Source organism: Desmodus rotundus, chromosome 7 (genome assembly GCF_022682495.2).
Source record: "Desmodus rotundus isolate HL8 chromosome 7, HLdesRot8A.1, whole genome shotgun sequence".
In the NCBI taxonomy this organism is placed as follows: domain Eukaryota; kingdom Metazoa; phylum Chordata; class Mammalia; order Chiroptera; family Phyllostomidae; genus Desmodus; species Desmodus rotundus.
This window is the reverse complement of record NC_071393.1, coordinates 42,413,738-42,439,345: the sequence shown is the minus strand read 5'-3', so window position 1 is coordinate 42,439,345 and position 25,608 is coordinate 42,413,738. Positions and strand designations below refer to the sequence as shown.

The 25,608-nt window shown below is 36.1% G+C and overlaps 1 protein-coding gene across 2 annotated transcripts in view; it reads right to left on the bottom strand.

The window, feature by feature from the left end:
* Positions 1-25,608, bottom strand: part of MDGA2 (MAM domain containing glycosylphosphatidylinositol anchor 2) — an 829,607-nt gene that overhangs the window by 5,675 nt on the left and 798,324 nt on the right. For both annotated transcript variants that reach the window (XM_024573956.3, XM_053928205.1), the window contains one exon: positions 12,171-12,301. In XM_024573956.3, the coding sequence (XP_024429724.3) occupies positions 12,171-12,301 (131 nt within the window). The remainder of the gene's footprint in view (positions 1-12,170; positions 12,302-25,608) is intronic.

The following is a 25,608-nucleotide window of genomic DNA, read 5'->3' as shown; positions in this document are numbered from 1 at the left end:
AACTAATTAGTAACTAGAGAATTTAGTTACCACCTTTGGTATTGAGTCCCTGTCCCCTGCTTCAATATCATTTGTAAGAATAAGAGTTATTTTTGTAACTCAAAGGAGAAAAAACTTGAGAAGTTTTTTATTACTATATTTAATTTCTGTGGAGATGTTTTTCTGCTTACTTATGCTGAGGTATGTTAATAAAGAGTTATGCCTTGGAAAAGTCCAAAGCCATTTCTTGGAAAAACATCCCAAACGCCCTGTATCACTAAAGCCATAATAAAACAGCAGGCTAGCATTCAAATATTCTGAACCAGTCGCTCAGGATACAAATGCTCAGCCCTCAGAATCAGCAAGCATTCCTTAGGCTGTCTGGAAGTAATTACTTATATTTGACTAGGGGTTGGTGTTCTGGCATGTGTCTGGGAAGTACCTGAAAACCCTCAGGTGACTGTTTAAATCACAAGTGAGGATTTTAAAAAATACTAGTAATATAAACATTGGAGAGCACTGTATGTGGAAAAGAAGTCATGTTAATGACTGCAGAATATTCCACCTTGTAGATACTTATTGAACTAATAGTACCTTATTGTTTGCTAGACATTAAAATTATTTCCAGCAATACTGAGCAAGGCTCAGGTGAGCGCATCCCAAAACATGCTCAGACACACTTATTTAAGAGCACATGGCTCTGTAAGGTCAGTGAAACCGCTCCCGCCAGCTCTCTCTCTGTGAGAAGGCACTGTCGTTTTCCTAGCCATGTATTTCTAAGTCTTTGGGTATTTTACTTTTTTTGATATATGCTGCTTACCTGGTAGAGAATCAGTAATTTTTGATATATGCTGCTTACCTGGTAGAGAATCAGTATTAGAATAAATCCATGGTTATTCCTGTCCCTGTATAGTTTTAGTTATGGGATGCTGAGTCTTCTCCCATGAAGATAACAGCATGAATGGAATGTTATCTTGGAGAAAGTCAAAACTCACAGATTCATGTTGACATGGGTCTTATTTATTTCATAAAATCAAACATTTCCATTTTGGCCACAAGGCTAATACTTTATTGAGTGTGAGTGAAGTGCTGTCATCAGAAAATTGTCTTTCATACGGGTATTTTAAGGGTTCGAACTGAGTAAAATGTACATTCCTGCCTCGCAGTCAAGTTTTAAGTCTGGAATGAAACAGGAATAAGAATGTATTACTTGCGAAAATTTGATTTGGGCAGAGGAAATCTCCTGAGTCAACATGAGTAATCATTTGACGAAATGGAGAGAGAAGGGAAAGGGAGTGAGCACTGCCCACAGAGTAGAATGCAGGGACTGCACAGTCGTCGCGGCAAAGATAAAGGGATGTGCTCTGCTGGGGAAAAGGCTCGTGAGGGTAGGTTAGAATGTTCTGCACCTGCTTGCAAAAATTTAATCAGCAGCTGAAGTTATAATCCTTTTATAGGAAGGGATGCTGAAGAAACAGGCTTGTGATACATGGATTTTCCCTCTTAGTTATGCAGATGTGAGTAGATAGTAAAATTAACCATAGTTTTTCTTATTTAAAGTATATAATGATTTTCAATAAGGTTTTGCTACCTGGAGGTAAGAGTCAAGATAAAATAATGGGGTTATTTTAAAAAATCAAAATCAGCCCTGGCTGCTGTGGCTCAGTGGATTAAGTGGATTGAGCAGGCCTCTGATCCAAAGGGTCTTTGATTACCAGTCAGGGCACTTGCCTGGGTTGTGGGCCCGGTATCCAGTAGGGGGCGCATGAAAGGCAACCACACATTGATGTTCCTCTCCCTCTCCTCTCCCTCCCTTCCCCATTCTCTAAAAAATAAATAAATAAAATCTTTTTAAAAATCAAAATTAAAATATTTAAATTATCAAAATGATTCCTGAAATTGTCAAGACTGCTTCTCCTGGAATGATCCTGTCACTACTCACAGCATTTCAAAAGTTCTGCTACTGACGTTTAAGTGTTAAACACCCCTACTTTCTCTCTAATATCCTTTGTCTTCCCTTCCTTTGGCTTCTCTGTGTGGCTTGATCAGAAACACAAGGAGAAACCTAGGTTTATACTAAAGATAAAAGACCCCAGGCAGAGAGGTTGTGACGGAAGCTGCTCCCTTTTTTTTGCTACGGTCAGACTGAGACGGAGTATCAGAGAGCTTTTTGTGGCCAACATCAGAGCTGACTGACAGATGTAATTGACCATGTGTGCTTCCTTTGGGGTGCAGTATGTTGACTGTAGGTTGTAGTTGGCTGAGAAACAAAAATACACATCAGCGCAAGTTAAAGTTTCATGTGTCCAGATGACTGCCTATATCCGGGACTTTCTTTTACAAGAATACGTCATTCCTTGGTGATCATGAATGAATTGTTACAGTAAAAGAAGTAGGCTGATTTGTAAATCTATTATTTACATTTATCTGCACAACTATGAATAATACAGGTTGTCACTGTATGTAGCAAGTTGATTACTTTCTATATAATCATAGCAGGTGTTTCATACATTGTGTGGAGGTAAATCGTTGTGTGGAGGGATGAGTAGCTGTTGTTACTAGAATGATAAAAATAATTTCAATCACGTTCTTGGTGCAGTTATAATCAGTATTTTTAATATTTACTTGTCATGCCATGACAACAGGAAATCTAATCAAATGGGCCGAGAAATACTGTAGTCTTCCTCAGGTCCAATTTGAGCAGGAAGATAAAGGTCCTGAGGAGAATGTTTGTTTCTGGTTAGTCTCCACAGCAGTTTTGCCCTTTAGAAGACATGGACTGTGTTTAACTTGGCTTGACTCTCATAAGAAATATCCATTGCCTTGTTCTGTTCATGCTCTGAACTCCGGTGAAAAATATATCCTTGTATTATTATAACAAAAGTTTGTAGATTCTAGTAAACTCATGAATGGCTTCTAGACTTAGACTTAAATGGATACTTTTTTTATATTGTTTTGACTGTGAGACGGATAACAGAGATAAGATGCATAGATACTAAGTTTAAGAATGCACAATAGACCGACTTTCAAGTGTTTATAAAAATAAATCCTTGGCGACAGATAATTTTTTCTCAAATATAAAAAATGAGGAACTCTAGCAATTAATTATAATATGATGTATCCCAACTTGGCCAATATGACTTGTATGTAATGAAAAAATGCTCTCTAATGGAATAGATTAAATTACATCATATTTTATGAAGCACCATTATGGTTATGACTACTATTATATTACAGACATAAAACTATGTTCCTTTCCTCTTCTATAGTCCAAAATGCATTTGGTTTAATTGCCACAAAGAGTAAGTTAACAACATCTAGATACTTAGGGAGAAAATGTTGAGGTTTAGGTCTTCTAAAAGAGAGTTCAGATTATGCAAACATCTTCCTCATACTCCATGATGCTGATATTATTGAAAAGGGTTTTTCTCACTGAAATGACAAGTTTAAATTTTAATGTTTTCACAGTATGTGTATGCAATTCAGCAAACTCAGTATGCAAGAAATATTGCATAACCAGAAGGTTAACTTTTGGTTTCTAAATTCAAGTGGAACTTTAAAACATATATATATTTATATAAATATTTCTGTATTAGAATTATACCTGACAAAATTATTGACTCATAGACTGACAGTTTCTTACGTGCATTATAATGCCTTATACATTGATGTGAATACAGAGATATAGGTGATGCTGTCAAAGCTTACATTCATGTCTTATTTCTGAGGAAGAGAAGAATAGCCAGCTACATGCAGCACTGATGAGTAAAAGCAGAGGGTGAGCCAAAGAATACAGTGCGCCTCTGATAATCTGACCTGAGCATTACTGGTGCCTTCTGCCAGTGCTCACAACATTATGTTTTCCTGCGGAGAGATACATGCCTCCCGATCACCGCTGCTACGGCAAACACAAAGTCCAAGAATACAGTGTGCAAACTGGCAGTATGCAATGCTTGGATAAACTTCAGGATAGAAATAAATTTGAAAATGTTAATTATTAATTAAATATAAATTAACATTAATAATTTTACCTTTAGGTTTTTATCGGGTCAGCAAATAATTGAGCTAGCCTTAACCATTACGAAGGAGATTTGAAGAGAGGCAACAACACAAACCAGGTGGGTAGCCTTAGCTTCTCCCCTGGGGAAGCTATACAAATATGAACAATGAGTTTAATTTCAGAAGACTCTGCTGGTCCAACTCACTGGATAAAAGTCAATTAGTTGGCAAAGCTCCTTATCTGAAATAATACCATGAGAGTGTAATTGTTGGCAAAGACAGAAAGAAAGAAATTGCACTGTGAACTGCAACTGGAAAATGTTTTCTGTGGTTGCTGCTGGAGACATCGTCATGTTTATATAATTGCCGTGGAATCTGGCATAGAATGCTCACTATGTATCCACATGAGTGTGTGATGGCTCCTTAGGAGGACAACATTTTCCAGATTAATATTATGCTTAGTCAGATAAACATAAAGTCAGCATATCACAGAAGCACCATAACCCGTTTTCTAGTCTTTACTTAATGTCAGTTACTGGTGTGATTTAAGATAGTCTCAAAACTTATATCCAAATATTGACATGAGGCTATAAGAATAGAAATTCTCCAGAATTACTTTCACCTATAACTAAGAAAATAAAATGACAATATTTTATGTGCCACAATGTCTCTAGAAAACATTTAGAAAATGCTATGAAAGAAGTAAGGTACTAAAAGGAATGGTTAAGTATTTTGCTCAGTGTAAAATATGAAATATGGGATATTCTAAGACTAACACTATATTATTAATTTTACTTTTGTTGGAAAATTTACCCTAATTCTCCCAAATCCAGCAAAATGTATTTTCATTACAAGCACTGACCACGCTAAATTAATTCTAGAAAAAGAGCCACAAAAGAAATTTCAGTATGACAAAATTTCAATTTACCCTGAAATGGACTACAAAATAATTTTATTTGCAGCTAAGCAAACTAATTGGACACACTGCAAGAATTTTGTAGGTGGTTATTTTTTAAAGGGATTATGGAGCAAAATAATTCAAAGGCATGTAACTCCAAACAATAAAACAATGCAAGTGTTAGTGAATTAGAGGCTCAGAATCACTTATAGTCGTTTAGAATTCTGCTGCTGGGAATATATTCTAAGAATACAGAGTCACCAATTCAAAAGAACATATGCATCCCTATGCCCATACTGGCACTATTTACAATAGCCAAGGGCTGGAAAAAGCATAAGTGCTCGTCAGTAAATGAGTGGATCAAAAAACTGCGGTACATTTACACAATGGTATACTATGAAGCAGAAAGAAAGAAGGAACTACTACCCTTCTCAACAGCATGGACGGAACTGGAGAGCATTATGCTAAGTGAAATAAGCCAGGCTGTGAAAGACAAATACCATATGATCCCAACTATAAGTGGAACCTAGTCCACAAAACAAACAAGCAAGCAAAATGGAACCAGAGACTTGGAAATAAATCACAAACTGACAGTGACCAGAGGGGAAGGGGGAGGGGAATAATGGGTGAAAAAGGGGAAAGGGCAAGCCAAGGCACATGAATAGGGGGCTCATGGGCGGGGACAATGGGTGGTGATTGACTCTGGGGGGGGAGAGGATGGGCTAGGGGTGAGCAAGGGGTAAGAGAGTGGGACAACTGTAACTGAACAGCAATAAAAATGATTTGATAAAAAAAAATATATAAACAATTAATGCAAAAAAAAGAATTCCAAGAGGTAAGAGATATCCTTTCTACTTGAATTAAAGATGCCCTAGAATGCCACAAAGCTATATCTGAATAATTTTAAAACTTCTCACAACTTGATTTATATGTAAATATATTTCATACAATTGTTAGCATGCTTTCCTATATTTCTGAAAAGCTTCATAAGTTATAAATAATTTTTTAGTAAAAAATACTTTGATAAAAGTTCAAAGCAAGAAACTCAAAAACAAAACAAAAACAAATAAAAAGGATAGGGGTGTGTAGTTGTGCTTCATATTTTCTTCAACAATCAAGATTTATGACATAAAGGAAAATCCTTAGCCAATGGACCTAGAAATGCATTAGGGCATGAAAGAAGATAGATATCAGAAATGATTTTATTCATCTTTATTTTTCACTAATTTAAATAGCTCAGAAATGCACTTATGATTCAAAATCTTTACATTTTCACTTTCTCCCTGCCAAGAGAGACTACTAAGAAGCAGAGAGATCCTCCCATCTGAAACAACCAAAGAACTGTACAGAATTTAAGAAATGAGGATGTTCAGGACACAAAGCATCAGTAATGAAGAACAGTGATCCCCTAGAGATGGGAATCACACAGCCCTACTCCTGCCCAATACAGAATTTATAGACCACGACGGTGCAAGCAGAACAAAGGTGGAGCCTGTTACAAAATCTGAGTTGAGGAGATGGAGTCTGAGGCACCTGGAGCATGCAGGGTAGAATCACATCAAAAAGAGTTGCACAGAAAGAGATCTCTGCAGAGGAGCCCCTTATAATATTCAGAGCAGAGGGAACTACCCAAAACCTGAAAAAGAACCAGAGGGGCACACTTAGAGTGACAGTACCCAGCTCACGCAGGTCGTGGGAAACCTCGTAATCCATGGGGTCCTGTCTAGAGTAGAGTACTCAGAAGAGTCTTGTCTCGTTGTGAGAAATAATTAGCCCTACACCAAACAGTGCTCTGCTCTCGCCTAATAATCTTTTTTCCATTTTGTTCGATTACGGTTTATATTCAGTTGATTTTGTATTAGTTGCAGGTGTACAGCAGAGTGGTTAGACAATCACACACTTTACAGAGTGCCTGTTGACATGTCCAGTACCCACCTGGCACCACACAGTTATTACAATACTATTGACTATGTTCCCCATGCTGTACTTTACATCCTCATGACTATTTTACTGCTACCGATTTATACTTCTCAATCACCTTTTTCACCCAGTCCCCTAACCCTCCTCCCCTCCTTGTAACTGTAAGTGTGTTTCTGTTTTGTTTGTTCATTGTTATTGTTCTCTAGGCTCTACATATGAGTGAAATCAATGAAATCATACGGTATTTGTCTTTCTTGACTGACTTATTTTATTTAGGATAATACCCTCTAGGTCCATCCAGGGGGTCACAAATGGTAAGATTTCATTCTTTTTTTTTTCTGGCCGAGTAATATTCCATTGTATACATGTACCACTCTTTCTTTATCCAGTCATATACTGATGTGCACTAATGTTGCTTCTGTATCTTTGCTATTGTAAGTAGCACTGCAGTTAACACAAGCGTGCATATATTCTTTCAAATTAGTGTTTTGCATTTCTTTGAATATATACCCAGAAGTATATTTACTAAGTCACCTAACAAAACTTAAAGACAAGACCAACAATAATAAACACTTCCCAAGTTACTTAACATCCCCCCCAAACTAAAGAATATCTACAGAAAAGTATTTACAGCTACCAAGGTAAAATTCAGTGTCTGACATCCAATCAGACTATCAGACATGCAAAGAAACAGGAATGGTAATGAGGAGGGAAAAAAATACAATCAAAACCAACCAAGAACTAACACAGACGTTAGCATTAGCAAGCAATGATGTTAAAACAATTACTATATTTTGACTTCATGTGTTTAAAACATTAACTAGAGACATGGGAAGCATTTTTTAAAGACTCAAATTGAGTTTACAGAGATGAAAAGTACAATAGCCAAGATGAAAAATACACTAAATAGTATTGAAGGCAGATTAGATATTTCAAGAGATATAACTAATGAATGTGAAGACAGAATAAAAATTATTCAAAATGAAACACAAATAGAAAATAAGTAAACATTTTGAAGCCTTAATGAGCTGTGTAATGCCTTTAAGAGGTCTTATATGAGGGCCCTCCCCCAAAACCTGGAATTATCTTATGGAGGGTGGGATCCTTGTAGTACAGGCTTCCCCTGATAGGTCAGGGTTTTAGGAACCCATCTGTATAAGTGCACCAGCTGGCGTTGTTGTGAGAAGTGGCATTTAGTCTCAGTGATTTTTTTTTTTTTGCAGACTCTCACAGTGCATTTGCCCATTTCATGACGGGTGATTTACCGGTGCACCGGCCCACACCATGCTGTGTTCAGCAGTTTTTGACCAAAAATAGCATGACCCCCCTGTGCCCCGCCCTCCCTATTCCCCTGATCTCACCCTGAGAGACTATTTTTTGTTTCCCTGGATGAAAAAAGTTCTCAAAGGGAACCATTTTGCTGATGTGGAAGAGGTGAAACAAAAAATGGCACAAGCACTAAAAAGCATCAAAACTGACAAGTTCAAAAACTGTTCTGAACTGTGCAAAAAACTGTCTCAATAGGTGTATTGCATGCAATGGAGAGTACTTTGAAGGTGACTGAAGTTTAAACATGTAAGAATAAATACACAATTTTTATAAATAAATTCCTTTTTTGTGGTCCTTCCTTGTATATGCATAATTGTAGTTTTCAAAGGAAAGGAGGGGGAGCAAAAAGACTTTAAAAACACTAGTCAGAAAATCCTTGTGTTTCATCAAAACTACACACCTGCAGATTCAAGAATCTCCATGAACCCCAAGTGCATGAAAAATGAAGAAATCTACACAAAAGCACATCACAGTCAAACTGCTCAAAACTAGTGATAAAAAGAAAATCTTAAAAGCAATGAAAAAAAAGGCACATTACATACAGAAGACTACCTCTAAGAGTGTCAGCAAATTTATCTTTGGAAACAATGGAAACAAAGGCAGCAGAACAGCATCCTTAAAGTTTCAAAAAGAAACACCAGAATACTAACTATATACTCAGAGGAAACGTCTTTGAAAAAATAAAGGTGATACAGACTTTTTCAGAAGTTCAAAAGGTGAAAAGAATTAATGTTTAGCAAATCCACTCTACAATATATATTAAATGAAGTCCTTCAGGCAAAATAAAATTGATACCAGATGGAAACATGGATCTACAAAAAGGAACAAAAAGCCCCAGAAATAATAAATGCTTTGCATACCAACTATGCAAACCCAGTCTGATTTCTCAGTTGGAATGAGAAGAGCTGATTACAGGGAAGTTCTCTAAGGTCTAACCCATTGTGAATAAAGCTTTATTCATTTGAACATTCTTGAACATCTGTTTGAACATTTCTGTAAATCTCTTTTTGTGAACTTAATATGTAAATGTGGGGGCTATGGAAAACTTGTCATTTGTAGTGAGCAGTAAAACGTTTTGCTCTGAGTTTACACTGACCACGTCCTTCCTGGTAACAAAAGACTGACTCACGTCTTGAATCCCTTTTTAAATCTGCGGTTCTGGGAACAGGATGCAATGGATGAAAAATGGTCAAGTCGGAAAGAAAAGCGATTTCTTTCTCTAAGTTGCAACATCAAACATGGAGCTGGCACTCTACTTTTTGTCTTTTCCTTCTGTAAACCCCTGTCATTGCTTATATGGAGGGACACATTCGCTTCAGTATTCTCCCTGCTGCAACATCGTGAATAAAGGACTCACTCACTCAAAAAAAAAAAAAAGAAGCAGCAAAATCTATACCCTTTCTACTGTGAAAAATGATATAATAAAATAACTATGTACACTCATAATTTAATATCTACCTGTAGGTCATCCTAGTAATTCTGAAAAATGAATAATGTAGTTAAGATGGTGGTTTTCCCTACTTTCTTTACACCTTATTCAAATTTCTTTAGTGGATACTCTCTGTAAGGACTAGTCCACTGGACTCACCCTGCTTTCCAATTTGAGTACCACTGTCTTTAAATTCTGCAGGCAGCAAACTTTCCTGGATCTCCTTCCCTTTAACTCTGAAAAGTACAACAAGACCAAACTCCTCTTCCACAGTTCCTGTTAATGATCGCTTAGTGTTCTGCATGGCCTGTCCTTTAACCAGTGCTCACACATGCGCACTCTTCCGTGGGCACATCAACCACCCCTTGGTTTAGGCAGCACACACAACCTGCTAACACGTAAGTATGTGTCCCGAATGTTCCAGATAAACACATACAGCAACCTTCTGTGCATCTCTAAAAGGTATTCCCCAGGTGCTTTATATTAACATGTCCAAGATAGGAGCAACCATACTCATCTCTAAAGCTTGTCTCGTTTCCCCTTCTGTGGTTGAAAGTAACGTGTAGTCCAGGTATTACCCAAAGCCCCCTTGTTGGAGAGGTTTCCGTCATTCATGGCTACTTGTCAAATTCCCAACACAGAAAACGTTCGCTGGTTTTGACACCTAAACATAACTTAAAAATCATCCACTTTTCTTTAACCCACTTTCCTAGATTTCCCCTTTAGCATCTTTTATGGCATCCCACTTGGTTTTCCAGCAAATTGTACCTCCTTGTCTTCCACACAACAACCTGAGGGATGTGGCAGGTCATTCCCTGGGTAAAATCTGTCAGTGCTGCCCATCGCCCAAACGCCTTGGGCCCCTCACCTCGTCTCACACTAACTAGTCCCTGATCTATTTTGGGGAACCAAATTCCAGCTAAAGATTTCTCTGTTTCTCGGGCCTGTCCTGTGTTATAGAACCGAGATATCTCTGTTCACTGCTCACTCTGCTGCAATATTAATTGTAGCCCTTTCTCTGATTTACAGTCTCTCTCTCTACAGTTCAGGTCTCACCTACAGTCAGCTTTTCTTGACTCTCCTCCACCATTGTTTTCGTTAGGTGTGCGCACGGAGCTACGTGCGTGTCTCTGCTAATTCAATTATTGCAGCATGTGAGGTGTGTGTCTAGATGCGTGTGTATTCCCGTCATTCTGAGGTAAACAATAGTTTTTAAATCTTTATGCGGGGCAGTGTGCCTGACAAAGAGCAGTGGCTCAATAAGTATTTATTGAACTGTTGCCAGTGACAAGTAATGATTGTCCTGATAGTACTCAATAAATAGCTATTAAATGGATGTCTATGTCAATAAAGGGTTATCCTGAAGGAAACATTAATATAACGATTCTCTTAAATACCTTACTGTATACATATCTGATTAATAATTTTATGTTAACAAGGCAGTCATGTAGGAAGCAAAAATATGTTTGGAAGAACATCAACTTTTTAAAAAGAAGGGATATTTGATGCATATATAGGTATGCACACTTTAATATTAAGTTACTTTTATGAGTAATGCTCGGGACTTCAGTCTCCATAGTTCAATTGGGTTTCACGAGATATTGCCATAGATTCAATTTTCACAATTGTATTCTCTGTCATAGAAACAAAATGATTCCCAGGGTTTATGGTTGCAGTAACTTTTTTGTGTTTGTAGATAATCAGCTAGTCTCACTGCATTATTCTTTACCATTGTGAACAGCCGTATGTATTTGTATCATCCTGGCTAGATTTAGAAGTGCAATTTCCAAACAAAAGCGATTCAAATTCTATAGATTAGATGATAAGAAAAAGGACATTTCACCCCCCAAAATGGCATAATTGGAGCTTTCAGATTTTCCATACCCTTAGAGTTTATACCATGGAATGCATCCAAAAATTACCAGTGGGGAAAAATTTTAACCTAATTAAGTAATATGCAGATATAGTTATTAAAAATCACTAAAACCACATTATTTTCTCCACTGCAGTAGTTTCAAGAAATATTGTTTCTAGCCATCATGGCCATTGTTATAGTTATTACAATTTCTATTATATATTGGCAGCCAACTCTCAATTGAATCTACCTCTTACTTCTTTTCTATATAAAAACCTGCTAAAAAAAATAACCTGTTAAAGTTCTCTGACTTTGTGATAAATTACTAAAATGACATTGCCTCAAAGAGACACATTTTGCAAAAGTAAATAAAATTACATCAAGTAAAATTCAAAGGAATTAATTGGGAATTGATTATTCAGGTTTCATTATTATAAGAACCTATTTTATTTGTCTTCAGGGAACAAAATATACAAGCGTGGTTTTATAGAAACGGATTACATTTTCTCCAGGCAAGTCATTTGATAGACTATTATTCAAACACACATTACTTCCTAGATGTTAATCAATAGAGGAAAAGGCCATTTTCCCTTTATAAAACAGCTTTTACAACTAAAGATAACCTTAATCATCTTGCTGTTGTGATGATTATATCACAGAATTTCTGAATACTTAAGAGTCCAGTATTTGTTGAAATTCTGCCTTTAACCCTATGCTCATGTGCAAACAGCAATCTATTGGAGGAAATGACGGTTTCTTACCTGAAATGAAGTAATTGGATATATATTAACATGAGCCTCATTCCATCGTTGTCCTTTATTCCCACTTGAAGACCACAGTGGATTCTCTATTGTTGTCTGCCCTTTCAAACGCAGATAAACGTTTAAAACACCTAGAAATAACAATCAAATTTTAATTTGTATAAGTGCTTTTGCTTTGAATGTACTTCTCTCCGACCAAACACTTTTAGAAATTAAATGTTTGCAGAACATTCTAGTTTCTCTTCCTCTCTTATTTTCAATCTTGCTCCTATGACCTTTGGCTGTGTGGTAGGGCTCCAAAATGATAGCTTCCTAATCCCTAGAACCCATAAAGGTTACTGTATATGACAAAAAAAAAAAAAAAAAAGCTTTTCCACTGTGATTAAGTTAAAGATCTTGGATGGCAAGATTATTCTAGGTCATCTGGGTACATCCTAAATGTAATCCTATATAACACTTTAGGATGGGGGCCAAGGAGAATGTGATACCCGAGAAAAGGTCATATGAAATAAAGAAGACACTCTGCAGCTGTATTTGAACATGGAGGAAGGATAGCAAGCCGGACACGGGTAGCCTCTCGAAGCCAGAAAGGGCAAGGAAGCAGATGATGCTTTCAGAAGAAACCAGCCCTACCAACACCTTGATGTTAGCCCCATTACACTAATTTTCTCATTTTAGATTTCTGCCCTCTGAAACTGTAAGATAACAAATTTGTGGGTTTTTTAAGCCTCAAAGTTTGTAGTAAACCCTTTGTTTCAGTAGTAATAGGAAACTACTACAGTCCGTGATCATGTTCTGACTTGACTGACTCGCCGAAAGTCTGACTCTAATCCTGTTGCCTTGAATTACCAGTTAGCATTTGTTTTGAAGTTTACTTCACCCAAGTCTCATTTTTCTTCTTTAAATTTTGAAATCAAAAGAAAAATAGCTTTGTCTCATGATTTGATGTATGTCTTTCGATAATTTCATGTCCTGCTCATAGCAATAATAGCAACGAAGGTACTAATAATAACACGTGTGTTGAACGCTTCCAATGAAAAATTAATCCTCTCAACAATCCTACGAAGTACTCAGTACTAACCCCATTGGAGAACATTTCTCCAGGGCATAGTTGCAACTACTATGAAACAGACTTCTGGTTTTCTTCCTGGGCTAGGACCATTTATGACATCGTCTATTCTAAATGGCTTAAACTTCAAGGAGAAGAAAAATTTTACCTGTTGAGACAACATGGGTGGGCCTGGAGAACATTATGCTAAGTGAGATAGGCCAGTCAGAGAAAGACAAATACCATACGATCTCACTCATATGTGGAATACAATGAACACACCGAACTAACAAGCAGATAGAGACAGATTCAGAGAGAGAGGCTGACAGGTGGGGGTGGGAGGGTGAAGGGATCGGTGAAAACGAGGGGCAGGGACAACAGTGTGGGGACTGGGGAGGCTGGAGAGGGGAGGATGGGGGGGAGGTAGAAGAGGGAATGGGGGATATATGGTGATAGAAAAAACAATAAAAAACAAACTATTAAAAAAATAAAGTGCCTTCAACTTCAAAATCCCTAATTCTCCCAGGACTCTGAGCACCTCATCTCTGTTCTGCTGTCAACTCCATAAGGGCTGTTCTGAGTGCTGGTTTTCTAGTCTGAATAAGAGAACCAACCAGCCTTCAGGAAAGCCTCATGCAGAACCCATTCAGACTTCTAGAGCCAACAGCGCACTTCTTTTGTTTCCGTTAACCAGGCTCACGGATAGATTCTAATGACTTCAGTTGCCCCGTGCTCTCATCTCTGCCTGCTGAACTCAGGGGGATGGATCTCCACGTTCTGCTAGAACTTCATGGCCCTGTGCCGGGACCAGGAAATTGTCCTCAGGCAGAGAATAGGGCCCCTATGGAAATCTCTCTATTCCTATTTTTTCATATACCTCAGTTTTGCCATGCCTCTTTTTTAAGGAAATATTTTCTGAAAACAATTAGTTAATACAGATTACCCATTTTCATCATTGTTTATGACAGTAGAACTTATCTGGAAAAAGTTAGTACTGAATGGCTTCAGACACCTTCATTTTGATAACTTTTACAGATAATCATGTTATTATTTAGATGTTGATATGTATTTTATGCAGATATCTTCCATAGTATATACATTTGTTCATGTGAATATTGCACATAAATACTGAAAAGCAGAAAGGATAATATAAAAATCATCATTAAACTGAATAGTCAGAAGTTACTTCCTCAATAATTTGGTGTGTGTTCCTTCCATTTTTTTTAATGTAGATCTACAGCTGTACAGTTATATGGCATAGAGTAATTTATCTTTCAGATTTTAAGTGAAATTTTTGCCATTTTATATATAAGACCACACATAGTTATATTACATACAAATGCATAAATATGAATACCCAGTTTTTAAACAATGACAAAAACTACAGTCTTTACATCACAGATGTCACTTACTAGCTAGGTGAACTTGCTTAGTCTCTTAATCTCTTTGTCTTAACTTCCTTATCAGGTAAATGATAAATAACTAGCATAAGCTTTTTGGGAGAATTAAAATTAGTTAAACTATGAACATTTATATCTCATGCATAGTCTTCACTATGTTTTATTATTAGACCTCAAGATGTTAAAATAATATTTCTCTATATTGATACATTATATTTATATTAGTAAATTTCTTAATGTTGAACTATGATTATTACAGGAATAAATTTCACTTGATAATGAACTACTATTCTCTTATAATGGTTGATACAAGTTGCTAGTATTCTATATTCTATTTGGGGATAATGCATGTATATTTCTAAATAACATTCTCCAGTTTTCTTTTTTGTTTTATCTTTCTATGTTGTGTGATCACTTTTTGCTCCAGAGTCTATTATTTTCTGTCTTTTCCCCCTTTAATGTAAGAAATAATCTCCAACTTGTCCTCTGCATTACTGATTTTATTTTCCACAGTGTAAATTCTGTTCTTTTGTTTCTAACGTCATCTTTATTTGGTTGTTGTATAATTTATCATGTTACCTTCTTTTCTTTTTTAATGAATGAATTATTTTTATTTTATTGTATTTTCCTCACCATTTATCCTCCCACACCCTCTTCCTCCTCTACCCATCCCCCTCCTTCCCACAATCACCACACTGCTGTGTCCCTGAGTTTTTTCTCTCTTTTTTCTTACCTTTTTTTGATCTTATCAAGCTACCCTTTATTTTACTCATTTATCCAGTTCCTTCTTTTCCTGAGTCCATTGCTATACCATTTTTATCTTTTATCATTGCATAAAGTTCATAACCTTATGTATTTTATTGAAAACATAAAGCATATACTATACAAATTTTATTTCACCTGAATTGTCAGTATGCCTTTTTCAAAATGTGTGCTTCCATTACTATGGGCATATTAGCCTCATTTGTAGTGTGGGATTTTCAATGGAGCCTTATTCTCCCACTCTCACTCTCATTTCCCTTTGCCTTGTTCATCTCTAAGGAATGCTAAGTATTCCAGTGGCATCATCCCCCAAACCACTGTTGGACCTTTTTTTATGAACACAGAATAAGTTAGATTTTGCTAGCTCCTGCTCTAAGACCCAAAGCTGCAGGACTGATGAACTGAGGTTTCACTATTACTTCAAAATTCAATCTCAGAAGAGTGGAAAAGTATTTATGCCTTTGGGTCTTTAAGCGTTGAACTCTCTGGGATTTTCCCACTGTGTGGGTGAGCTATTGTGGCAGAGAGCAGCTTTCTGAATCCATCTGTTTTTAAGAACTAAGTGTGGCTCAATTTTTCTTGCTTGCTGGTGCTGGTACCTTTGCATCAGAATGGTAACCACATGCCAAAAGCAGAACCACTGAAGAACGCAGTTCTGTGTAATGTCATTGCATTTTATTTTGGGACATTACTATGCAATGGGGAGGGATTACAAGGAAATCAACCCCAAATATTTGAGCCTATAAATTGTCTGTCATTGGACTAACAGTATGTTGTACGGCACGTTCCTTTCAGAAATTATTTGAATACACAGTATCTATGAATTAAATTAGAGAAGTGCTCCTCCTCTATTTCAGGGCTGGGTCTGCTACAGCCTGTGTCTGGATTAGTGGTAACTGACTGGTTTGGGCTGTGATAAACTCTACTGATTTCCCCTTAACACTTTATTGCTTCTTCAGAAAGGAAAGTATCAGTTATCTTTCTTTTTCTTTTGATATTTTTTTTACTTTTATCTTTTTTTCAAAAACAGATTTTATTTAGTTGTTTTTAGAAAGGGGAAGGAAGAGAGAAGAGAGGAAGAGAAGTATCAATGTGTGGTTGTCTCTTGAGCGCCCCCTACTGGGGACCCAGGCTGCAACCCAGGAATGTGAATCAAACCTGCGACCCTTTGATTTGCAGGTGGGCACTCAATCCACTCAGCCACACCAGCCAGAGCAATGTTATGGTATTTTTAAAAATGTAACCCCTTAGCTTATCTACCTAGCAGAAGTCCTTTTAGCTTGCATTTAATGAATGGTACCCTTTCTAAGCTACCAGTGCAGTACCAGTTGTCCCACATAAAGATTACCAGTAAATACTCCAACAAACATGAGGTGCTAATGGACACAGATGGCAATTAATAAATTGCCATTCTATATGGAAGTCTTATGTCTCTTGAGGACCATAAACATTCATTTTTATTCAAGTGACAGAAATCTATCCTGTCATCAAATCAATACGTGGGAATTTTGGTTTAATCTTAATAAAATAATACTTTTTAGACTTATTAGTTGTAATTAGACTAACAAAGAAGTGTGTATTATATGTCTTGCAGACTGTACTTAAAGAAATAGATACATGCTTTAATGAAGGATATTAATATATATATATCATTATTATGTTAATAGTAGGTTATATCAGCATTAAATACAACATTTTTCTCAAACTAAAATTTTCCTGTATGTTTGTTTTTTCATAAAATATTTTATTTTTATATATGTAATATAATTCAAACTTGAATTATTTCAAATTCTATTTACTAAATATAAACTACATGAAAATATTTGTCCTATGTCTAAAGAAGCCAGGTCTGAATTATCCCAGATGTCGAATGAGTTTTTGAATAGATTATATGAGCTACATTGAACTGTGGTTAGGTTTTATTTTAAGAGGCAGGTATTACTTGTTTTATAAGAAAAAATGCAATAGAACTATAGCTGATAGAAATAAATTCTTCCAAATATAATTTAATTTTTATTATGATATGTATAGTATTAATTATATTCCATTTTCAAAATCAGTGAATACTAACTATTGATTCAATAGTCTATTGTAGAGATGAAGACAAAAGTGATATCAATAAACAGGGTTTTTGGAAGATTATTTTTCAATTCAAGTTTCCAGTTTTTTAAGATTACGAAAGAGAATTCAGTGCCAAAAGTTATATAAACTTAAGTTCAGATCATCTTGGTCAACAAAATTAGAAGTCGTGAAAGAATAAAGTGATTCAAGAGAGGTTAGGTTCAGCAAAGCTGATATAGCACATTATTAAAGTAAAAAATAAAGATTCCAAAGTGAATGGGATGAATTGTGTTAACACTCTTTCAAAGTAATTTTAAATCCTCGGAGGCACTGTGTTTATGCTTCACTAGGCACCAGATATCAGTAGGTATGAATTTAATCATCCCCAAGGATTTTCAAAGGCTAGAGGTCCATGACACAAGTTTGAAGTTGCCTAAACAAAATTTAACTTTTTCTCTTCCTTGGTTTCCTAGTTCTCATCTTTTGATCACCTCTTCTTCAGAGTCAGGTGCTGAAGCTAGAGAAGACTTTGCTTATCTCAGGCAGAGGGATTATAGTCAGAAAGGCAAACTGACCCATGTGCAGCATTATCGCATGAACACTGAGCCAGGTTTGGGGGTTATTCATGGCATTATGCAATAGCGTGATTTTTACTTTAATATTTTTTCACATAAATTACTGTATAAAATATAAAGTGCATAATTATTTATAATTATATTACCCAGTGTTCTTCTTTCATTAAATACATCACATAATGTTACTTTTAAATATTTTACTATACATATTTTATATATTTTAGATAAATAATTTAAATATGTCCTAAAGTGTGCATACATATTTCCTACGGATACTTGGAATTACCAAGTTCATAGAATTTTTTTGTAACTTAATTTATTCCAAGGCCTGGGGATCACTTGCATATAAATCACATTTTTATTCTAATCAGCAATACAGACTCTTAATTTGAATTTCACATTCAATGAAAGACAAGGACATGCCAAAATCATCTAGCCCCAGGCAAGAGCTATGTATATTGATAAGTAATTGTTAACATCATTTGTTTTGCATACACAGACTAAAGGGGGAAATCATAAAAATCATTATTTTCTGCTTGAATAGAAAGGGCTTCATAGTACATACAGTTTTTTCAATATATAATTGCAATATCTTAAATAAAAAATGTCAGTTCATTTTCTGCCATCAATGCCTTGCCTTCTGGTTTCCAGTTGAATCTCTACATTCATGTCCAATAAATTTTCCTAAAACACTGCCACTCTCCCTACTCTGCCATAAGAACAGTATTCTCCACTCTCACACTGTTGTATCTTTTCTAGTTCTCACATTCTTTAACCTTTGCCTTCTGCTTCCTATTTAACTCTCCTGAAGGATGGTTTACATTTCTTCTCTTTCGTAGAAAATTTATGTTAACTTTGCTGTTCTCAGTGTTCGCTCCCTTGTTCAACCATAGTGTGAGCCCATCATGTATTTTCATGTACATTACTTTCTGAATTTTATTTTATTCTATAATTTACTACCCCAAACAGATGATAAACAATTTGTTGAATGAGAACTTTTTACCGCAGTTCTATTTTATTCTCCATAGAAGCCTGAACAAACACGAGGCACATACATGTACATTCTACTGAACGAAAATGAATGACTTCAAGACTTAAGGGTAAAAATACTCATTACAATAAATTTACACTTTCAGTGAAGTTAGTTGAAAAAGCTTGGTACACTTGGTAAGAAACACAATCAGTTAACCCATTTTCTTACCATCAATTTAATTGATTAAATAATATTTTATTAATTACACAAAAAATGAGAATTGTATATTTTGAAACACCAGACTCTCCCAGTCAAAGCATTAATTTGGTTTAAACATTGTAGTTCTAATATACATTGTCTGAGAGCCCGTCATCAATAAGTAATTAAATATAAGGAAAATAAATCTGGGGGTAGTTAGTTGTTTAAACCCAGGAAATTAAAAGGTAAATGAACCAGTTATTACATGTTGTGGTATTAGAGGGTCTGTGACAAGTGTCTGTAATATTTATAAGTGGTAAGAAATCATGGCTGGATTCTATCCAACCCCCTATTTAAATGCATATTAATTTAACGAATTAAGGTTACATTATTGTGAATGTCTCTTACCTACAGCACTATTTTCACACTGATGACACTGGCCTTATTAACATAAATATATACAGGACTTCACTGAAAGTGTTGACTAACCCTAAAGAGAAAGAGTAACTTAGTATCAACTATTCTCAAACAGCCCACGATTTGGTATCCTCTAACTTTTAAATGGATAGTACTAAGTAACCTCATCTATTCCCTCAGCTACTTAGGGTTTGTCTTTTGTAAGAAGTTTAATTCTGACAATTTGTCAGAATGCAAGTCTCTCAAAATTATATCTTTATCCTGCTGCTCTCCTTCTATAGACAATGCAGTCAAAGTTCAAACATAATGGCACCTTTTAAAAGGCTCAAACTGTCTCTCATATGGTGTCTAATTCCAAGGGAAAAATATGTGAGAAAATTTCTTATTTGAGAGACATATTTGAGATGTAAGCAAGGATCTCATTTTTTAACTCTAATCAGAAAAACTATGGCCTTTGACCATAAGAATAAAAATCAGACTTCTAAAATCATGCAAAAGATTGTTACCTTCGCCTTCTCTGTTTCTTCCGTACGGACATTTAAGTCTTCAGTTTAAAATCTTTGAATTCTAGCACCAAGAAGGTTCCAATACAAAAGATAGCCTGCAATATCTTATGAAGACAAATGTAGTTGGCGGGGTACTTATAGATTCATTAAATTTTACTTCTAACTTCCATATTCCATTATTTATCATAAGGTGACATAATTGGACCATAATATTTCAGCACAAAACACGCATTTTATTCTGTAATGTATTACTGTCTGTCAATATCTAAAATTTTTATTTCAATAAGTTTCATATTTTTCTAAAAGTACTAAGTAAAGTTATTGTCCATTGTATTACTAAGAGTACTTTTATAAAGATAAATTTTTCTTTGTTTCAAGTGGCAACAGATACGTGATACTTTTGCTTTCCTCAGCGCCGTGGCTACCAGAGCCCCTAGATTGAAATTCAAATTAAGTCATGATTCACTTCTCTATTTTTTTCCCACACTGATCCATAGGTTCTTGATGAAGACCTTCTGTTTCCAATCTAAATGCCATACTTTCAATTTTTTTTTGTTTTGGTATTTTTCTAGCACTCTCAAGTAGCTCACAGTCTAGCAGGGGTCCAGGTAACAAACGTTATGAAATATGCACCTGATGTGATGGGAAAAGATGGAGCGGGGAGGGTGGGAAGGATCTGAGCCGATGTCCTTGAGTTGACTTCCGAAGGAACAAATGAGTTACTAAGGTGATTAAAAAACATTCATTTACTTTATAAATATGTACAGGATGTGAAAAATATTTACATTTGCAGGGCCCTGTGTGATGTGGAGGGACATCATTTCTGCTCCCCACCCACCAAATATACAATTCAGTGGGACAAAGACATGAAGAGGCCCCAGATTCAATACAGTTCAACTCAGAGAATTCATACATGGCTGGAATAGACTCTCAAGCTAGAAGGGCAAACATATTTGAGGTCTTTATGTTACTGGTTTTACAGAGTGATCTTTACCCCCAGAAACTATGGGCCAAAGGGACAGCAAGGAAATCAGTTGGTGGGGTAATCAGTAATATGCACACAAAGTAATGGGGAGTCAGACTGAACATTATATCCTACAACAAATTTCAAAATGTTGACTGATGTTCCCATCTCCAAACTCTCCAGCTCTCTACCACTCATCAGTTTTGCTTCCATTTACTACTTCCTTAAAACAGTCTACTCTTTGAAAATGCAACCTTTGCATTATTTTTCAAAGAAAGTAGAGTCTCTTAGAAAGGCAAATCTCATATCTGTTTGCTGTTCTTGCATCTATGAATGTATCAAAAGCCACATTCTTTCTTCCCTTCTCAGTGGAAGTGACTTTAGCTCCATTCTTCATAGGTGATTCTCCTACAAATATTTACAATTCCACCTCTTCAGAAAAATTGTTTCCCTCTGTTTTTTGTATCTCTAAACTTACCCTTGCCAGGAACTCTTATTTCTCTTAAACTAGGCCCTTCCACACCACCAGCTCTTTAACTTTCCACCTTCTTCCTCACCCCCGTGACTCATGGCAGTGGGCTTCATTAACAAATTCCTCTTCCTCGCCTCCCATTTGTTTCAAACTGAAATTAGCTTTCTAGAGTCCCAACTTTATCAAAAGATTCTTATCCAGTTCAATGAATGTATTCATAAGTGTTGTCTGCATCTTTATCTTTGATTTCTTAGCATGATATGATGCTTATATTTCACATACTTCTTTCTAGAAATAAATGAAGCACATATTTTATCGAGTTTTAATAAGCTTTTGTCATACCCTGTGAGCTCATATGAGATTCAATTTCTTTGTAAGAACATTAGAAATTCAGTTGACTGATTAAAAATCAAATGGCTAGAGGATTGCTGAAATAATCTTATATTATTGTCAATAGCCAGATTATGTATCATATATGATATCTGATACAATATCCTTCAAGAAAGGATAACACATAATAGCTTTCATTTATTTTTTCTTCAATCAATTTTGATAAAATGTTTAACTAACAATAAATTATAACAATGTGGCATACAACTTCTAAGAAACCTCCTAATGGTTTCACCCACCTATCATTAACACCCTCGTATATTTCTTCCCTTTGAGTGTGGGTTGAAATTACTCAGTTAAAATAAATACAGTCAGGCAGAGTTATTGGATGTCACTTCAGAGATCAGGTTATACAAAGTGCTGGGTATGTGTTTTCTCTCTCTCCTGGATTTCTTGCTTTGGAGGAAGCCTGCCGCCATGCAATGAGGCTGTCCTGGGGAGACGTCCACGGGGCAAGAAATTGCGAGAGGCGTCCGACCAACAGCCAGCAAGAAATCAATATCCTTATTGCAACCCTCGTGAGGAAGAGAACCTGCTGAAACACCACACGAGTGGGCTTGGGAGTGTATTCTCTCCAAGTCAGATGTTCAAATTAGACCCAGACCTGCCTGACAGCTGGCTTGTCTGCAACCTCATGAGAGGCCCTGAGCTCCAGGCACCCAGCTCAACCATACCTATACTCCTGGACCACAGAAACTGAGATAATAAATGTTTATTGCTCTAAGGTGCAGAAATTGAGGGGAACTGTTATGCAGCAATAAATAATACACATATTTGACTTTATTTCAAAGAGGAATCTCTTTTCTAAGTAATGTATAAATGATCACCAATTTTTGTATTATTAAAAAATGATGAATCTCCTCAATGGTAGGTATACTATCTGTTAGTCACAGTAAAAGAACAAGAGTTCTTTATTGTTACTCAAGAAGTAATAACTTAGATTAGGCTACTAGAAATTCAGGACAAATCATTTTAGGATATGAATTTCCCAAAGAAACAATAAAACTAATATTTTAATTTGTAAGACCAGTGACTCTAAATGCCCCAGGTTTACAGATGAGTAAGGGTCTCGGCATAATATCTGCAGAGAGGGAAGCTTTTGGCTACACGGTGTCTCCCTCATCCAGTGCTGATCGATTAGTCAATACCTAGGACAAGTATATTTGCCTAGATTTTAGTGAGAAGAATGATTGTCTCCTGCTCAGAGGGACCCAGTGCCCTGATATTTGCAACATCTGATTAAGCACAGAAATGTCGCAGGAATCAAAGTATGAAATGTTTGGGAACAAGGAAGAAATAAAGAACTGCCTTCTTCCAGAAATCAACACCCATTGACAATAAAGAGGATAAGAATAACAATTGTGAAGTTAAAAGTATATTAAAATTACCTTGGGACTCAGCATAAATATGCAGACATTTTGAGAGGATGTCTGATTATAAATAGATAAATACAAATTTTACTCATTAAACTAATTCAAGATATTGTTCTTGTTTTTTTTTATTTATTTAAAAAGCAATTTAAAATATGCCTGTGCCAAGGTAAATCAGAAGAAGAGAGAGTCCATGAAGTGTGTTCAAAATAGTAAGTAAAATATACATGGTCAACTAAAGGGAAAAAAGTTAGAGCCAAGCTAACCCTACTTTTGTAACAAGATGCAGATCTCGAAATAAATAAGGCGGCGTGGCAAGTGTGGAGAGGTTGTCTCCCGTCACAGGACAGGCCGCAGCGAACATACGGCTACTCTCATGGCTTTCTGACTGCTTTTCTAGTTTATGTTCTGCTCTCAGTGATGTTACCCACTCCTATCAGATCTGTTTCCCCAAATCAAAGATCTCATCATGCTTCTTGTCTGAACCAAATCTATAAGATCTACCCCCATCTACCGAATCAGCTAAACTTTCCTGGCAGGCCACTAAGTCTCCCTGCGGAGTGAAAGAAGGCAAACTGTGTCCAGCGCCCCAGACTGGTTTTACGGCTTTGCTACTCATTGGCTATGGGAAGTTTGATGGGCGTGGTAATTAAAATTCTATGTGTTTCAGTTTTCTTTTCTACAAAACAGAATAATGATTTTAATGAGCACAAATGTTTATTGTGAAAATTAAGAGAAATAATTCATGACATGTTAGATAAGTGTCCTGGTCCATGATGAGTACTGCATAAGCATTAGCTGTTACTATATTATTGGCTGTTACACAATTGTTGCTGTTTGAGATTCAAAGTAACACAAGACTGAGTGTCTACTGTGTGGTAGAAGGACAGTGATAGAATTCGTATGTGTAATCCATTTAACTTGAACAACACATTTCTGAAATAGGAATTATTATTCCTCTTTCACAGATGAGGATACAAAGATCCAGATGTGTTAAGTGACTTCTCTACATTCTCACGGTGACTGAGTGCTACAGGTGAGTTCCAGTCCAGGTTTCCTGACTTCGTGTTGAGGGTACTTTTACTGTACAAGGGGTGCCCTTCTAGGTTGTCCCCTAGTGCTCCACTGGGAAGAATACTGCTTAACAGTGCTGGCTGTGAGTTTGAATCCCGGTTACTTGCAATTCGTACAAACTCTCCGAGGTTCAGTTTTTCTCCACTGTAAAAGATGGCCAGTGATGCTCATTTTGATAAAATTTTTAACAGGATTACTTCACTTAATACTGGAAGTAGTGTATATCATATCCATGAATTTATAAGTTTTTAAAAAATATCTACAGGGTCCTGGAAAAGTAACACCACTTGAGTGTGGTTGGTAGGATAATAATATGGGTGTAATAATTTATAGCTCGAATTTGGACATTTCACCTAAAATGTCATATGGTATGCTTGAGTGTGATATTGTTATGTTACAGAATTACTTGCTTATGATTTTGTAATAAAAAAAGATTTTGAAATAAGAAGGAGGCATTCTTTGTGCCAGACTCTGTATTTTATTATTAGTTTTATTAATTTATATTGACACAGTATCATGCCATCCTAACTTCTCACACTTTACATCCTCACTACCAGTGTCTTAATTTTCTGCATTCATCTCTGTCTGTTGAAAATGTACCTGTCCTTTGTAGAGAGATGTTTTCCTATGTTCCAAAACATTGCCTTATTCTTTAACTAGATCCCTTAGATAAGATATCAACAATCCCTTATCCAAGCTCTGTTGGTCTAGATATGCTTCGCCAATGAGAATTTTTCTTAGTTTAGAAAGCTGCTAGAGTACATCTCATGTTACATGACATCGCCTGGAAGGATCTCGAATAGAATCTGTAATTAATCATAACAATATTTTTGCTGCAAAGAGTACAAATGTTCACACTCATGAGGCTAAATAAAGACTATATAAACAGTCCAGGTGACATTCTAACACATGTACAGCAAGCTAGCATGCTCTGCCAAATAATTAAATTAAAAATAATTTTGTTCAGTTTTTTTAAATTTTAGGATTGCACATAAAGAACTGCAGACTTGTGTGACTTCCTCTGCTCCCCACCCTTCCACAGTTTCGTTAGATTCTTTCCCACAGTTCTGTGGTTTCTATGTAGCCCGATGGTGTATTTACTCATCTTACCCTCCATTACTCGCACGGCATCTTCACCTTTGTATGCTCTTCAGGACCGAGGATGTTAATAACGCAAACTGGGTATGTTTCGTATACTTCATAAAAAGGAAAAAAATCACACCAATAT